The sequence below is a fragment of the Epinephelus moara genome, chromosome 23 (assembly GCF_006386435.1).
Source record: "Epinephelus moara isolate mb chromosome 23, YSFRI_EMoa_1.0, whole genome shotgun sequence".
In the NCBI taxonomy this organism is placed as follows: Eukaryota; Metazoa; Chordata; class Actinopteri; order Perciformes; family Serranidae; genus Epinephelus; species Epinephelus moara.
In genome coordinates this window covers 8,059,285-8,077,492 of record NC_065528.1, presented here as the reverse complement: position 1 = coordinate 8,077,492, position 18,208 = coordinate 8,059,285, and the positions used below count along the sequence as shown (strand labels likewise).

The window sequence follows — 18,208 nt, the reverse complement described above, 5'->3', positions numbered from 1 at the left end:
GTCATTACCTGCATCTCTCTCTCTCTCTCTGTCTCTCTCTCTCTCTCTCTCTCTCTGTCTCATTGTGTCATACGGATTACTGTTAATTTATTATGCTGATCTGTTCTGTACGACATCTATTGCACGTCTGTCCGTCCTGGAAGAGGGATCCCTCCCTACCGTTTTTTTTCCCAGTTAAAGGGTTTTTTTGGGGAGTTTTTCCTTATCCGCTGTGAGGGTCATAAGGACAGAGGGATGTCGTATGCTGTAAAGCCCTGTGAGGCAAATTGTGATTTGTGATATTGGGCTTTATAAATAAAATTGATTGATTGATTGATTGATTGACAGGAAAACTAGATTTCAGCTTGTAGCAACAGATCTACTTGGTTAGGTTTAGAAAAAAGATCATGCAATGTGTTCCAGTACCCACACTAACATAGTGCACAGTGTGCCAGAAAAAGATTTAGTATGTCCCAATATATACTACGTCAAATGCAGCCTGCCAAAAATACCAGAATGTCCTGCTGCATATGGTTGCTTTGTGCAGTATGCAAGCCAGCATGCTTTTTTGGCCTGTCTGACCCACAATTCATTTTGCAGCAGAAATTACATCACATCGACTCAGCACATAACAGCTTACTGACAGCTGACAGAAGCTGCAATAACTATAATAAACAACAGCAGATCTATCCTGGCGAGCTTGGCCAATGGCAAATCACGCTTTTTTACCTCAAATTTTATGCTATGGACTGAGCAAGAGGGTCAAAGTTCAGGGTGCAATGTTATGACGAGGTTGTATGTCCCAATTATGTGCATACTTCATGCAACAGAAGGTACTTTGTAAGGGCAGCTGCAGTATGTACTGAACGTAAAAAGAAAAAGTATGCAAACTTACCTAACTTACTACACTGCTCCAAACAAATTAAGGTAATACTTAAATCACACATCAGATCTTGATGAACGAGTTATTCAAGTTGAAAATCTGTACTGATGTACATTGTATAATTTGTTGAGAACAAAATGACGTAACAACAGTCAGTTGAAACCAAAATCATCAACCCAATGAGGTCTGGATTCAAAGTCACACCGAAAATCAAAGTAAAACCTCAAAATCACAGGCTGATCCAACTTGTGTGAATTTTATCACAACAACTCATAATGTGACTCAGTAGTGTGTAGGGCCCCCCATGCCTGTATGCACTTGAGACAACATCTGGGCATACTGCTGATGAGTCGGCAGATGTTGTCCTGGGGGATCTCCTCCCAGACCTGGATCAGGGCATCAGTGAGCTCCTGGACAGTCTGTGGCGGTACTTGGCAGCGTTAGATGCACTGATACATAATGTCCCATAGGTGCTCAATTGGATATAGGTCAGGGGAACGAGAGGGCCAGTCAATGGCATCAATGCCTTGGTTATCCAGGAACTGCCTCCACACTCTGGCCACATGAGGCCAGGCATTGTCCTGCACCAGTAGGAGCCCAGGGCCCACTGCACCAGTGTAGGGTCTGACAATCGCTATGAGGATTTCATCCCGGTACTTAACAGCAGTCAGGGTACCGTTGGCTATGACATGGAGGTCTATGCGACCCTCCAAGGATATGCCTCCCCAGACCATCACTGACATACCGCCAAACCAGTCATGCTGGATGATGTTACAAGCAGCATAATGTTCACCACGGCATCTCCAGACTCTTTCAAGTCTGTCACATGTGCACAGTGTGAACCTGCTCTCATCTGTGAAGTGCCAGTGGTGGACCTGCTCATTCTGATGTTCTCTGGCGAATGCCAATCGAGCCGCACGTTGCTGGGCTGTGAGCACAGGTGCCACTAGAGGACGTCGGGCCCTCATGCAACCCTCATGGATTTCTGACAGTTTGGTCAGAAACATGCACACCAGTAGCCTGCTGGAGGTCATTTTGTAGGGCTCTGGCAGTACTCCTCTTGTTCCTCCTCACACAAAGGAGCAGATACTGGTCCTGCTGCTGGGTTGATGCCCTTCTACGGCCCTGTCCAGCTCTCCTCGTAAAACAGCCAGTCTCCTGGTATCTCCTCCATGCTCTTGAGACTGCGCTGGAAGACACAGCAAAACCTCTTGCGACCGCACGTATGGATGTGCCATCCTGGAGGAGCTGGGCTACCTGTGCAACCTGATTGTGTGACAAGGACACTATCAGAACACAACACCAGAGTAGAGTCAGTCAGGAAGGATAAGGAGAGAGCAACTGTCTGTGGCCACCACATATAAAACACTCCCTTTTTGGGGGTTGTCTTGCTTTTGCCTCTCCATTGCACCTGTTGTCTCTTTCATTTGCACCAAAGCAGGTGAAACTGATTCACAATCACTTGTGCTTCTTAAATGAACCGATTGATATCCCTGAAGTTAAACTGACTTGGTGTTATACTGTGACAATTAAGTGTTCCCCTATAATTTTTGAGCAGTGTATGTCACGTGACGAATGTCATACCTACGTATGTCACGTTTGTTAACTACTAAACTTTTGTTTTTTATACAGGACACACACAGTGGTCTCCTGGGTAAAAGTCCTGAGCTTGTTTGACTCATTCAAAACCTATCCCTCCTTCGCCATCCTACATGGACTTTCTCACTCTTTATTGCTGTGGATTAGTTTTTATTGGAGTTAATAGAAAGCCGAGGCGTCTTATATACAGATGCTAAAAGGATGTGTTGTGCGTCGTTGTCAGATGCTGAGGGCCACCAACCAAGCTGCAGTATTTGATGCCCTGGGGATGAGAGTTGGTAGACCTTTTCTAATAATATGCAACACCTCATCTTTACATCAGACGGGGGGCTTGTTGCAACATTATTTTGTGCTTTGTGATAATACTCGTGTCCATTCTCTTGGCAGTTCTTCGAAGCAAAAAGAAGATTGAGACACAGTGCTACAGGTTCAAAACAAAACATGGCTGCTATGTTTCACTCCAAAGTCAGTGGTTTAGTTTCACAAATCCATGGACCAAAGAAGTTGAGTTTATCGTGTCTTTAAACAGGGTTATCTCGTAAGTATTGATTTACTTATCAAGATGTGTTACATGTCTCAGATACAATGTCACTATCAGAAGGTGTTACAAACTCATCCAGTTTACAGCTGCAAAAACAACTTGTTCTTCTTGTTCTGCGGCAATCCTGATACAATCTGCTCGACACAAACTGTCCAAAGCCTTTGTTTTTGTATTGATTATGCCTGTGATCATGTTGCCATAACACAGCTTTAAAAATACAGTTTGTTCATGGATATGGCATCATAAATACTCCTTTTGTACCAGCAGGGGGCCTGGTCCCACAAAAGATGAGGAGGCAGGCAGCTCAAAAGCACTTCAGGGTAAGAAACACACACTGTGTATTAATATAGGCATTTATATCTTTGTGTATTTTTTTAATGTAAAGGTTGATCTTAATGCACACTTCTTCCACAGAAGACACAAAGCAATTACCCATAATTCCTGGCCTTTCCAGTGGTTTGGGCACAATGATCTACGCAGGCAGCATAGGGACCCAAATCGCAAATGAGCTCATCGACTCTTACAGGTGCATTATGGGACATGAGTAAATGCAATGACATGTCGGGGTAGGGAACATCATGTAGGAATGGGGTATGAATAAGGTATGTATAAAAATATATTTATAATAGATTCATATTTAACATCATATAATCTCTTGTTTTGAAGCAGGATGAACTCCTCTCCATCAAGCGGAGCTTCCAGTCCATTTGGCCCAGCCCAGGAGAAATTTCCACTGGTTTCCCCACAAACCAGCACAAGTGTGAGTGACCTCTTCATCACCACAGCACATTCTGCTCAAGCTTTAAACTTGTACTAAGATATTCAGTTTTTCAGTGTAAACTTAACTTTTGTTTTTCCATGTTTTGGGACTTCAAACTCTTACCTCATTATACTTGTGTTTTGTTCTTGTTTCACTGTCAGTTATAGTGGCAAATGGATTTTTAATTCAAATGCTTGGCTCGGGAGTTTAAAGGGAGAAATGTGTTTTGACATATGTAATTTTAAGCTAATGTCGGTGTTATGTGGTATTTATATGCAAATTAAAGGCCGTTTCTCATATATTGTACATTTTCAAGCAAATTAATGTTGACATGGGGAGTTGTGGTGATGCAGGCACATCATTGGAAGCAGCTTGCACAGGTCGTGACCAGACATTTGATTGAGTTCGCAACCTCATGCAACAATAACATGAAGTACTGTCACTTTGTTTTTTTAAGTATTGATATGAGTTGTATTTTCACAACAGCATGCTCGCATCCTTACACTGTCTTTATAAGTCGTAGTCAAATGTAAGATGTATTAAAAATCGTATATTTGCAGAAATATGCATATGTTAAAGCAGCTACTTCCTGAGTTTAAGAAAGGTGAACCATGAGGCTTTGCACAGTGTTTTAATGTCACATGACTTGTTCCAGGTGTCCAGCAGAGAGGAGGCAGCAGGCAGTTCATCACAGTCCCAGTCTGACTCGAGGACAGCAGCCGGCCCCAGCAGTGCAACTTCTGAAAGTTCAGGTACCGTCAGCAGGATAATCATAAGTCCATAGGCGTAGATTTCTGGTGGCGATCCAGGGGACATGTGCCCATCGGCATTTAGAATATAGACGTTTGTCTCCCCCAAGAGAACATGAAAGTAGCAGGTTTAATGCATTATAAGTGTATGCAGAAAAGTCACAAATTGATGCATAAACATTTTCAGAATGCATGAAATTTAGTGTTTGATGCTCAAAATTTTCATTTTCATGTGTCCCCCCCCACTGTTGAAACAAAACCTACGTCCTTGCATAAATCCAGTCCAAAATATTAGCAGTTTTTCTCTACATCTCTGCAAAAAAGGAGAAGAAGAAATGGTCCGGACTCACAAAACTGGTCCATAGTTTCGTCTTATAACATCTTATATTAACAGAGAAATCTTTGTATCCTTGACCCCTCCCACTATTGCACAGCTGCAGGCCTCTCATCAGCAGATGATAAGGTGATCCAAAACATCAGAGCAGTTAAACCCAGCATTTATACAAATGCAGGTCTATTTTCAATGGAAATAAAAATCCTTTGTAAGTTTTGCAAAATTAGAAGTTAATCTAAAGCAATTCATCAATAATAATGGAAGGCACTGATAGTGGCAGACAAGTGATATTCCACAACATCACAGTTTTTTTCCCCCCTTAAGTCTTGTTTTCTTTGCTCTGTTTCACTCAGGCGAGCCATCTCAGCTGGAATTGGACAGCATGGTGGTGCCAGGCCTCAGCAGCTTCAGCAGCGACGAGGCAGCCATGGCGGTCATCATGAGCATGCTGGAGACGGATGTAAACATGGGTCAATCAGGGGACTTTGATGACTTACACTGGCCTTTCTAGAGGGCGCATAGACTTCAAGCTCTCACATGCTTTTTGTGCCGTTTTCTTGCCGAGATCTCGGCCGTTCAGTTCTTCATTCTGTGGCTGACCGAGCTGGCCTTGCACAATTGAACCCACTGGACTCGTTCCAAAGGCTGCAACATGTCATACTTGAGGAAGCCTCAAGAAGGAGTTTGTAGGAATAATTGTTACTGTGATTACCTTCTTGGTCCTCCCTGGCTCTTGCCTGAAGGAATGTGAGGTTAAAGAGCCTGTGGTAATTCAGTGTCTTCTTCGGTGACACTTCAGCAACCTCAAAAGGGTGCTTTTGCCCCCATGAGTGACTGAGGTCTGGAGGAGAATCAGACTCCTGCCATGTGCAGTGCTGCTAGAGAAACTCCTTTGACATTTGCAAAACCTTCGGTACCCAGTGATGACTTACATGTTTTTCATAACATGCTCTGATTGTTCCATTTTTTTACTCTGTTTTTTTAAAGCACCCCTTCAGATACATTTTAAGTCATGTAAAAAATAATAATGTTCATCCGATAAGTGTCCGGTAAGTTCAGAAGAAAGCTAAAAAGAACGTTTACCACTTCTCCCCTTTATTAAGAATTGCAGACTCATTGAATATGCAAATATGGAGATGCCTCAGGCATCACACCAGACTCTTACAGAGGACTGTGGCTCCCACAGCCACAGAAAGCTAGTCTCTTAATAGAAGTCAAGATGATTCTAATCGTGTCAATCGTGTTCAGAAATGATTCAGATAGTAAGTCTGATTATGTCAACACACAGCAGCTGTCAACTTTTACTGAAGTGGCCAAGCAACTCTCATACACTACAACAGGGGTAGAATCATCACATAATCAGAGCACATAAGCTCAGCTGAGTCTAACAAGATATGCTGGGTGTGTGCACATTTTCAAAGCTGTAGTTGGAAACTTTTTTGTCATATTTGCTGAAAGTGTCACCATAGCCACACAAAAGTACACGAGACAGATAATCTGTGAAAAATGTTTTCAGAAACATTTTGGTGTACTGTTTAGCTGTAAAATGAGAAAATTTGCTCTGGCATGTGGGTGGTGCCTGGGGCTTTATTTGATCGTTTAAAACATGGTCACAAACTTTCTCATTTTACAGCTAAACACTAACATATTCCTGAAACACATTCCTGAAAACATTTTAGGCAAGAAATGGGCAATGCAGTAGCAGAATCTTGATTCATATTTGATCAATGCCGCCCAATTGACAGTTTGACCACTGATGATGGACAACAGGTTAGAGAGTCCTCGGCTCTGACTGGTTTTTCCATGAGCTGCAGTAGGCTTGTAGCAAACGCCATCAGAGGCAATGAGAGGAGGAGGACGGGCATAATTGTTTTCACATACTACTTTTCTGTGTCTCAGATCAAATGCCTTTGCACTTGCTATTTTTAGATCATAACTGCAATCACACTGAGAAGTATGGCAAAATGCAGTACACTGTGAGCACCCATATAGTGCATTGAAATCAGTCAAAAAGTTTAGTGTGGTACATTGGACACTTTTCACCCTCAGTGGTCATCATGTTGCTCACCACAAACACATTTCAAACTTATGAAATGTTGACCAACTACCACGGTGAACACTGAAGCATTGCACAAACATACATGTGTATTTTTCACTAACACTTTACTGTTTTTTGAATATAAGCCATCAGTTTGTTTATTGTGTTAATCTTGTAATAATTTGGTAGCCTACGACACAGCTAGCTAACAGAGGCCCATTTTATCATCAGGCACTGACATTACTTGTGTTGTGGAGTAAGCTATAAGATCTATGGGCATAATTTACGTTTGGTGTTTATGCATGTTAAGTTGCCGTCTTCACTGTCGAAGATTTCAGTATTACATTTGTGGTCAGAAGCGTGACAAGTTGTAAATATTTTGCAAAATGTGGCAGCTATCATTAACTTGGTAGATCAGCTGGTGATAGAGCCAGCCAGTATCAGCCATGGATGTTCATAGATACAGAAACGTGCCATGAAAGCACATTTATTTTTGATATAATAAATAAATACAGAAAAAGTCAAGTGAGCAATGGCAGCTCAACATGCATTTTGGCAAATGACAACTGTTCGACAAATTTTGGTGAAAATGCTCAAAAGGTTGCCATATCTTGCAATCGTCATTTCTATTAAGTGTGCAATGGCCATGTTTGATTTGAGACACTACTACCTTGTCAAAATTTGTGTGCATAGTGTACGCAGTGTACTGCATGTGAGTGTAGCCTACCTTGGACATATCCGATTTCTCACACAGCATCTGTCTCAGTAAGTACTGTGTGGATGTAGTCATGGTGTCAGCACATACAACAGAGTTTTGTTCAAGTTACCAACTGTAGCATTAAAGAATTATTGGACTTTGAACCATCAGAAAATACTGTGACAAAAATTTTTTGCACCTAAATTACATGAGGCCGCCAACATGTAATGTCGGATTTTACCAACTAGCTAATAACAGCTATTAGCAATGACTGCTAACACTATCAAAAACTATCACAGAGTTGTGTTTCATGGCCAAAGCTTTACTTTGGGACTGTTTTTGATTAAATGAATACTTGAATATTGACTCATGTTTACAGTTTTAGTCCCAGGATAAATAGTTGGCATGGCAACAGGCTCTACATTCAACTTTCTTAAATCAAAACTCACACAAATACAACCCAGTGCTGTCTATGAGGTAAAGAGAAGGAAGGCGAAACTAAATGATACATCTTTAGTTTCAAAAGGTTAACTGCTTGTTGCAACCTTTGCCGAAAGGTAATTTTTTTGGATGTATTGAAGGTTTCCCGTTCCCATGTTGCACTTACATAATTTGCATAATAATTAGATTCCAGTTGTGCTGTCACAAATCAATTTATTATGTACAAAGACAATTCCTGCTTTAGCTAAGGAATGTAGGTGAAAACCACTCCTGTTAAGTCCAAAATATCTATTTCCATAGAGGAAAACACATTTTTGAAATGAGGGGTCTGGGAGTATTTCTCCATAAGGTTTTCATATTGAATGTGAACTAAAGAACTGAGCCCTGGTATGTATAGGCTGTCTTTTTACATATCTCATATTAACTGTGCTCCAGACAGCTCTGTAATGGTAATCCAGTGAACTCCAGTGAAACATGGAAGGTCTTACGTGGTTGGGGGAATGCTTTCCAGTGTTAACAAGGGACAAGCCAACACATTATTAGACCAGAGTTTATTACTGTTGTGTCATGTCTAATATGCCCATCTTGCTTTGCCCTTCCTGTTGCCCCAAAATAGTATATGAACAGCCCAACCCTGCACAAAAATTAGCTATAGAATTTGTGATGCCATGGAGACAGTATTGTTGCAGATGATCTATTTCTGAATGTCCCATTACCAAAACAGCCTCTGGTAAAAGAAAACCCCACATTCTGGATCAATTTTGTTGTTTGGTGGCTTTTTTTGCGTGTCATTTTGAAATCAAAGAGCTAAAAAAACTGGTTGAGGTCTCAGTAAGGGGTGTGGCCACAATCATGAATGATCACATTATTTATTTTCTTATGGCCTAACTTCAAATGAGGGATGTAAGTTCACCGAAACAGTAAATGAGATTTGATGAAAGAATAACCCCTGAAATGTACTGTAGACTGATATTAACAGAGTATGTGGGGGTGGATTTTACTTTAAACACAGTAACTGGCCTTCGTGCTGCACCTGTTATATCACTGATTCCTCTAATCTTGAAAGCATAATGTGATTGTGACGCCTTGAACACATGTTGTTTCTGACAGGGTTCAATTGTAAATTGACCGTTATGTGCTGTCTTTGGCTTTATAAGCAAAACTGTTGGACAATATTTGCAGTTGCCATCAGTGCCATTTGAAATGGACACTAAAGCCTGTTTAACATGCCCTGCTATCATAACACAAAATGTCTGATATTTCTATGTGCAAATTATTGTTGATGTATCTGCTGTAAGAGGATGGAGGTTGAAGTCTTTGAAAGTAAAGCATTTTTTCATAAATGGTCTAGATTCTTTATTGTCGTTGCTGTAATTTGATTATCTCATATCATGTGAGTAGCTCATATTTTTGCCAAAGGTGGAAATCTCATGCTTAACTCCTCATTTACTTATCAGCTATATAGGTAAATCTCATATTTTTAAAACTGGCAGAACTGTAAAGAACTGTACAATTACCCTTTTAATGAATTCTCATTGAAACAAGGTTGAGATAAAGGGGAATAAACAAGGAGCAACTGAAGGTTTTATACAATATTTACACAAATAATTCATTAACAACTCTGATATTAGCACCATGACCCTATTCATTCAATGTCTTTGCTGTTCCACGGTGGCAGCACATTTGTCTTGCCTTAGACAGATAGAACAGAGGACCTATTAACACACCATTACGGGGGGATGACATAGACAATTCAAAAGCCATACACATGGTTTCAGTCAAAGACGCACTTAAGTATACGTATATGACCAGGGGAACAATTACCAGGACTGGGAGGTAAGCTATCACTGCGGGCACCACCACAACCAGCACATTACCCACTGCCTGTCTCTTTAGGGGTGACTCAGAGCGGGCTTGGTTACCATATGCAGTGTGGGTAGGACTTTGCTGCAGCAGTGACCAGACTATACCCCCAAGGCAGGCGAGCATGAGGATGAAGAGGCAGGAGATGATGATGGCAATAGGCAACATAATGACATTGTCCACTAAACCTGCAAAAAACAGGGAAGGGAAATGAAAATGACAATTTGAAACATTAAATTCTACTTTGGATGAAAGTTGCATTCTGAAATTTTATCAGTTGGTTTTTCAAACCGATTTTTCCCCCAAACATGATGCCATATTGGCAGCTGTTGCTTGGAAGTTAGTACAGTTTCTATGTTGAACTCTCACCTAACACTTACCTTCAGCCACACAGAAGGACAAGGTTAAAGCCCACACCACAGCAGAAACAGCCATTCGGTACTCCCACTTCCTCACTCTGAGGTACAGCACAGGTCTGAGCACTGCCAGGTAGCGCTCAATGCACATACAGGTCAACAGCAGGGGACAGCCAACCAGGTTGAATATACTGAAGACTTCTATTGCCTCTTCAAATGGATAAGTTGTCTTGGAATTTTGCTGGTCTGGTGAATAGACAATTACAAGGTCAGCACTTTGCTTCTGCAGTCAAGGTTAAAGGCTTTCTCAAACCATTTGGACAGTATTAACATAGAAGGAGCTTCAGTTTATTTCTGTCATCATATTGGTTCCCAAATAGGCCTATATGCGGTGTTAGTATGTTTCCACCTATTAGATTAGCAATAACATTTTTAACTCCATTTTCACACAAAAGTTAAATTTCAACAGGGTGATAAAAAAAGAAAAGGAAACGGGTTTGTCGCATTGAAAAACAAATCAGGGATCCAGTTTAGGGGCTGTTTAAATGCTTTGTGCCCTCATATCCATTGTTTTCAATGTAGACTAGTTCAGCTATTGGAACACAGCAACATGCACCACATGTCATGTGATGAAGAACATCACATTACCTTTCCTTTTGTCCAGTTTATAAATTGATAATTTCATGCTGTTCTAAGGTACGTTTTGTACATACACCTACAAACAGAAATGCACCACAGTTCATATATAACACATGTAATCATGAGCCAGTAAATTGTGCATAACCCATGAAATTGGGACACTGTAATTATGTGACCAAAGCCCTTATGCGAGTAAAGAAGGAAGCAATCTACATAAGGAGGCAGCTGGGGTTGTGGATGAGTCACGAAACACAGGGCTTTTCCCCAAGAGACCAGTTTTGGAAACCATGAGAAACCAAGTAAACTTTAAGTTATTTTAAGGTATGTTGTCACCATGTTTCTTTTTTTCCAAACCTAACCTGCGTAACTTTAAGTTAAGTACGTAAAGTAATTAGTGGGGTGCTAATTTGTAAGACATTATACAAACTGTTGTATCGGGATAACTTGATTATTTTGGCTCAGGGCTAATACCTAACACAGTATTTTAATCCACACTTAAAGTTACAATGTGTAATTTACGTGGTTGTTTATTAGCAAATATCAACTATTGCTTTCATAAATATATATTTACTAAAGTGTAATGCAATTCACATACAAATGGAAGCCTTCTCATAGGCTTAGAATGATTTCTCTATATATACACAGGCAGGGCGTGGTCTGCTGGAGGCTGCCCTCTTGCGTCGCCATATTTGAATACAGTGGCCGAAAGGGATATACGCGCTTCGCCTTTCGCATTTACCTAGAACTTGGCCGTCACTGGAGACGGTTAAGGTGAAGATCAATCCAGGGCGCTTCTGCGTGAACCTGCTTTGTACTTTTATGATTCTGTCGCACTTTAAATGGAGGACCACACATTTGTTTTGCCCAGTAAGAGGGAAACCATGCCACCAAATAAAAGAAAAAGATCAGCAAGGACGGGACAAAACGCAAGTGAATATCGGCGTTGCTTATTCCAGGTGGAAAGAACTCCTGAAGGAGAAGGATATCACAAGGGATGTGGTTGTCTGCTTTCTGCTAGACAGGTAATTCAATCTGATATTTTAAAATCATTTTGGCTACATGTTTGCAACTACTTTTCCCTCTCGTCTAAGTTCGAGTGACGGCTACGTTTACGTGCTAACGTTATCCTAGCCTTGGCTAATGTTATCCCAGAGCTACAGCTAAATGGTTAGCCTAGCCTACATCCTAATCTGTTGATTCCTCTCGCGCTGCTGCGAAGGCTGCCCCCCTCTCCTCCTCCTCTTCCCTCTGGGTAGCCGAGACACACCTTTTCGCCTGTTATTTTAGCATTACTGTGCTAATGCTCGTGTTACCAAAACAATTAGAAATAAAACACTCCTAACATATATCTCACAGATAACCTATATCTCACTGGTAAGCTATACCATATCGTAACATGGTTTAGATTCCTAAATAAATATTCACCTCGTCGCTAGATACTCCTGAAAAACTCGAAAAACTTTGCTGTCTGCGCAAGGCTTTTTGTCCTGCGAGGCCACCGTCACTTACCCGATGGGAGGGGTGAGTGATTGAGCGCGAATGAGCGCTGAGGCTTTAAAAAACAATGCCTGGAAGAAGATCGGCACTGAACTTGGGATTTCTGGTAAGTAGGCTATGATGCGGTGTCAGGCACAACCTGACTCCACTCTTAAAAGTTCGCACAAACTGACACAAGAGTAACACCCAGCACTCAATCTTGTATTTTCCAGTCTCAGTCCAAAGAACACAAAGACGTTGCTCCAACAGGAGGACCAGTAAGTTTGCTGAAAAAAAGTAGGTAATTGTGGCTTTACATTTTACTGGTTGGGGAAGAAAAATTAACCCACATACATACATGCTCAAAATGTGCCAGGTTTCTTATCAAATCTGAGCGTGAAAATCTTACCATTTTCACAAAACTCGAGTGGTTAAAAGCTTGGTGTTATAGTGACTACTTGTTTGGCTGTTTGGCAAATTACTGTAGCTTAGCAGCAAACCACATTTAACATTTTAGCTAGCTGTGAACAAGCTAATGCTTGTCAGCCATGATAGTCCACCAAGCCAGCTGGCTTGCTAATGTGTCACAAAGTCTGCCTCACCTGTGCATATTAATACTTATTCTGGCCCTCTGCCCCTCCCTTCAGCCATATTTTGTCCTATTCTCAAGGACCCTTGCCATTTTCCATCTGTCCTCCAGAAGCTCTCTGCCTTTCCCTCAATTCCCCATCACTTGCCTGCCACACTGATCTACACACCTGTTCCCACTTTCCTAATCTGCTCAGTTTGTCCTTCCCCACCCACCTTGTACCCTGCTTCACCCAATCACCCACCTTCTTCCTGTTCCCTCTAATTAGTTACAGCTCTACAAATACCAGTCCTGTGTCTTTGTTCCTCTGTCAATTCTTATTTCACTGCTGTTACCTGCCTGCTGGACCTACTGCCATTTTAACTCTCTGCCTGTAAGCTATTTTCAATCAGTCACTGAAATCACGCTGCTACATTCTCAACTTTGTGCACTTGGGTCCAATCTAAGGGTAAGGGAAAAAAGTGGATTTTAAACTGTGTCTTTTCAAGTGTGGTTTCCATTCTGGTTGGGCAGGGCTTTATTAATACAGCCCAACACTGTTAATATGATACTTCCTTTATTTTAGACTCTCTGGTTCTCCATTCACTCAAACATCAGCACTGACATGACAGTCAGCAATTGGTCAAAGGTGCATAATCACACAACCAAGTTCACCTAAGAAAAATCATGGCAATGTAAAAATGTAATGGTCAGCTTCATGACTAATCTCTGGTGGTGTTCACCTGAATGATTACTGTTGACTCGGTTATAACTCGCAATGTCTTGAATCAAGCTGAGGGGCATTATAGACAGGTAGATAAGATCCATCGCAGCAAGATTCAGACCTAGAACCTGAAAGACAAAGGAATTGGTTTAGGTAGGTGAAATTTTGGGAGTGGTGTCATATATGTTATATTTTTAGTTGTTCTTCAATGCCAACCTGATGCGCTCACCTTTACTCTGACTGGGCTGGATAACCCATATCTGAAACTACCTATTGCATAACATAAATGAAATACTTCAAACCAGGTTAGGAGCGATGTACCTACCTTTGAGGCAGACATTGATTTCCTGTCCCTTAGAAATAGCCAAAGCAGGGCAATGTTAGCCACCACCCCTGTGACCAGGGTAAGGATGTCAGAGACAAACCACATTTTGTCCCAATCCTCTGCGCGACACCTACTTAAGATATCTGTAATAAACTTATCCTTTGCCGTGATCATGTTGCTCAGTATCTCAGGAGGTGCTCTGCTGGCAATCTTTGAAGGAGTGTCACACCTAGACAAAATTTCCCAAGTCAAAGAGAACAAGCATCAACATTTGACTTCATCCTGTGCTTGACATTTATAATGTAAGAGGAGATACATTACTTATGACCCCTGTAACTGTATTTGAATTGGTAGAATTGAACTAAAATTGAACGTCCTTAAAACTCTCTCAGACTCTTGTTTCTGCCATGCATTAGGCTCTTGAACACAATGAGAGGATTATTTTTGGAAGTAGAAGTGTCTTTGAGCACACAGAGAGTCATACTGTGGAACATCCCGCTGAGTTTTCATGGTATTTTCAGACTTTCACCAGATGTCTGTTTTGTTCTTTGCTTCCATTGCCTCATTTGCACCACAAAGGTGGAATAAGTGCAGTAATTAGAGTAATGAGGTAACTGTTTCTGGAAATAGCGGTTGCTGTTCAATTCTTTAAATGTCATTTTTCAAAGCTGTGAAAACTACAAATGAAACTCTGTTTAACTCCTTTGTTTTAGGTTGGAGGCATAAATCTCAGAAGGTGACATCTCAAAACCTGGAGAAATACAACCAAAACCATTTGCATGGCTGCCACCACAGGTAAGTGAGAAAATATGTTTAGTTGTAATTTGGGTGAACTGGCCCTTTAAGATGGTATTATTAAAGTATACACAAAAACCGGTGTATAAATATAAGGTATTGAAATGTATTTAAGTTGCCATTGCAAACTCATTTTAGATGTATTTTATGCATAACTAAATTAAACATAGCCAAAGCTAAACAGAAGACTCCAACTTACCTCTGTGTAAGTCTTTCCCCTCTTGTCTCTCACAGTTCTTGTTACTTGCAACTGAAAGCCAGTTCAACCCTCAAAACATATGATGTAAACACACACGCACACACGCACAGCTATCTATAGGGTAGACAAAACAAATGAGCAGGTGTTTAGTGTTGATTTTCCACCAATAAATGCAAAACTGTATTTTTCTTTGCAGTATAGGTGATTTGCATTGCTGCAGTCTGCCTGCCTTATTTTACTGCCAGTTTTCCCCTGCACACAGAGCATGCTAATGGTCTCCTGTGTAGGTGAGAGGACCCAAAAGATCTGCAGCTCACTCCTGTCTTTCTTTCTATATGGGGACAGTTCTCATTATCAAAGTTAAATCTTTGATAACTCCCTAAAGGTTAGCTATACGTGCTACTGTTTGAAAGTGTTGTCCACTCTTATTTAGTCAAAGATTGTAACAACTTTTACTCTTTTAAAAATGTAATCTGTTCAACTGCTCGAGTCAATTTGTTTTTTCAATATATAGCTAAGTATCACAGATCACAATTTGCCTCAGAGGGCTTTGCAACATATGACACCCTTTGTCCTTGGACCCTCACAGTGGACAAGAAAAAAAACAACAACTCTTTAACAGGGGAAAAATGAAAGGAACACAGTTAAACACATACTGTACAATACATAAAGCAATAAAGGGGAGAGTAGTAAAAGAGAAGGGAGCCATACCAGTGATATCCATACACATCCCACCTAGGTCAAGGAGTATATAAAGCAGCAACATGTTTCCTTCAAGGCAGTTTTTGAAAGACTTAAAAGTGTTAAAGGAGGGGAGCACCTCTAAGGTAACAACATTTTGGAGCTTATTCCATACCCAGGGTGCATAAGAAGAGAAAGCAGTTTTACCAAGCCCTGAATGCACCCTGGGGACATTTAAAAGAATACTATTTGAAGAATGAGTGCAATAGTTGCTGGTCTAAAAGGACAATAGGCTGGAGATCCATCCATCCATCCATCCATCCATCCATCCATCCATCCATCCATCCATCCATCTGTGTGCCCAGCACACCTCTAACAGGAGGCGCCCAGGAGGCATCCTGATCATCTTTCTCAACCGGCCCCTTTCAACATGAAGGAGCAGCGGCTCTACTCCGAGCTCCATCCGGATGTCCAAGCTTCTTACCCTATCTCTAAGGCTGAGCCCAGCCACCCCACAGAGGAAACTCATTTTGGCCGCTTGTATTCAAAATCTCTTTTGTTCAGTCACTACCCAGAGCTCTTGACCGTAGGTGAGGGTTGGGATGTAGATGGACCAGTAAATCAAAAGCTTCACCATCTGGCTCAGCTCCCTCTTCACCACGACAGTCCGGTGCAGCGCCCACATCACTGCAGACACAGCACCTAACCTCTGATCCATCTCACACACATGCCAACTGCTTCACACTCAGTTGCAACCTCCCCAGGGCATGCTGGAGGTCACGGTTTGATGAAGCCAACAGAACCACATCATCAGAGATGCAACTCTGAGGTCCCCAAACCAGACCCTTTCCTCTCCCCTGCTGCACCTCAAAATCCTGTCCATGAATATCACAGACAGAATCATTGATAAGGGACAACCCTTATGGAGGCCAACACCCACCGAGAACGTGTTTGACTTTACGCTGAGTATGCAGACACAGTTCTCACTTTCATCATACAGGGATTATATGATGTAATGTATGAAATATAAATATCAGTAGTTTGCAGATACCGTCAATGCCAACATTTTTTTCTGATGGCTGGGCTGTTTTATGTGAATATTATTAAATTTGACTGTTTTTCTTTTGATAGAAAAAAGTAACCTCCCATGAATTAAATGTCCCCACTCTGATTTAAGCATGCTTAAGACATTTTCTTCTCCTTTTCAGTTGTTTTGAGTTGTTTATTTGACAGGAACAATGCACAACTTCTTAGCTGCATTCAAGATAGCTATAAGCTCATTTACAACTGTAATCCTTATTAACTAGTAACTTAATTTTACGGAGACCCAGCCAGTGAACTAAAGCCAGCATCTGTTACAGTACCTAATTCTCTATTTGCTGCTACATCAACCTTTCAACCCACGTAATAGCATCAAACATCTTTTATTTAGGTTTAAGTATGAGAGATGGTTGTCATCGCCATCTGAGATCTCCTTTCCTGTCACTCAAGTCCAGTGTGAACAGACAAACCACTCCATCTTCCTCATGTGTCAGTGCCGCTCTGCAGGCAAATGAGGTCATCTAATCATTTTCAGCTGTCACGACGCTGTGATGAATTAGGTCCATCTTCCTCTGAATTTCCTGACTGTCCCTCTTTCTCCCTCTTCCTTTGTCTATTTCCTTCCTTTCTTTATCTAGTTCCCTCCTCTTCCTCTCTGAATCAGTCAGAAAAGCACACACTGAAAACACATGCTGATCCGTTCAACTAAACAAAAGTCTCTTTATTCAGCTTTTATGGCAGTCTTATTATTATACAACAAATAGTTTACAGTAAAAGAAATACTGAGGACTGTCCAGTCCAAGCTGTTTCAACCCCCCTTCAAAAAATGTAAAGTGCAGATTTGTAAGTGTGTCTACTCGAGTCCTTCTATTAAAAATAAAGACAGCCCCACAGCTAGAGTCTAAACTGACTAAAGCAACAGTAAAGGGCTCTTGGATAAAGTTAAGGATTAAAATGCATGAACATACAGTAGACCAAAGGAAAAATAAAGGTTGATTATTCGTTAAAAAATGAAATTAGGAGCAATCTCAACATTTGCTGTAAAGCTGCACAACTGCAGCTGAAGTTTAGAGAATTCAAGTGAATCAGAGTTTATAGGTCGACATGGTACGGAAGCTTCTCCATCTCGCTGCTCAGACTTATCAGTGCATTTTCTGTGCAGTTTCCAGTGCATCAGGGACAAAATAGCAGTCTCACAGTGTGTCTGACCTCCTTATGTTTGCTACACACAGAGAACCTTAGTTACATTGCACAAGAGGTTGTCTTGAAGTTAAAAATCAGTTTTCAAGTTACTATCTGAACCTATGGCTCAAACTAGCCTATAAGTAATTGAAGCTGTGATAATTATTTGCAATTATCATTAGACCCCGCTCAGATTTCCAGTCAGTATTTTAGTCATGTATACCCTACATGTTCCTAAATCCATCAGGGGTCATGAATGACTTTGCCAAAATGCTTTAGCTTTTGGTGATAGAATGAGTTATGGCAGTACAGACAGAGAAAAATAAACAAGATTTTTT

At 41.1% G+C, this 18,208-nt stretch overlaps 1 protein-coding gene across 8 annotated transcripts in view; it reads left to right on the top strand.

The window, feature by feature from the left end:
• The window catches only part of LOC126384854 (aryl hydrocarbon receptor nuclear translocator-like protein 2), a 31,041-nt gene extending 21,696 nt beyond the window's left edge, over positions 1-9,345 (top strand). The window contains exons 12-19 of one of the 8 annotated variants that reach the window (XR_007569353.1): positions 2,849-2,999; positions 3,267-3,322; positions 3,417-3,528; positions 3,669-3,762; positions 4,116-4,195; positions 4,418-4,514; positions 5,199-8,421; positions 8,503-9,345. Coding sequence is in view for 7 of the 8 variants with exons in the window: in XM_050036198.1 (XP_049892155.1) it covers positions 2,849-2,999; positions 3,267-3,322; positions 3,417-3,528; positions 3,669-3,762; positions 4,116-4,195; positions 4,418-4,514; positions 5,199-5,288 (680 nt within the window). In the remaining variant the exon portion in view is untranslated. Of the gene's footprint in view, positions 1-2,848; positions 3,000-3,266; positions 3,323-3,416; positions 3,529-3,668; positions 3,763-4,115; positions 4,196-4,417; positions 4,515-5,198 lie in introns of all 8 variants that reach the window. The other 7 variants (XM_050036199.1, XM_050036198.1, XM_050036202.1 and 4 more) reach the window with 7 other exon arrangements.
• The last annotated feature ends 8,863 nt before the right edge of the window (positions 9,346-18,208 follow it).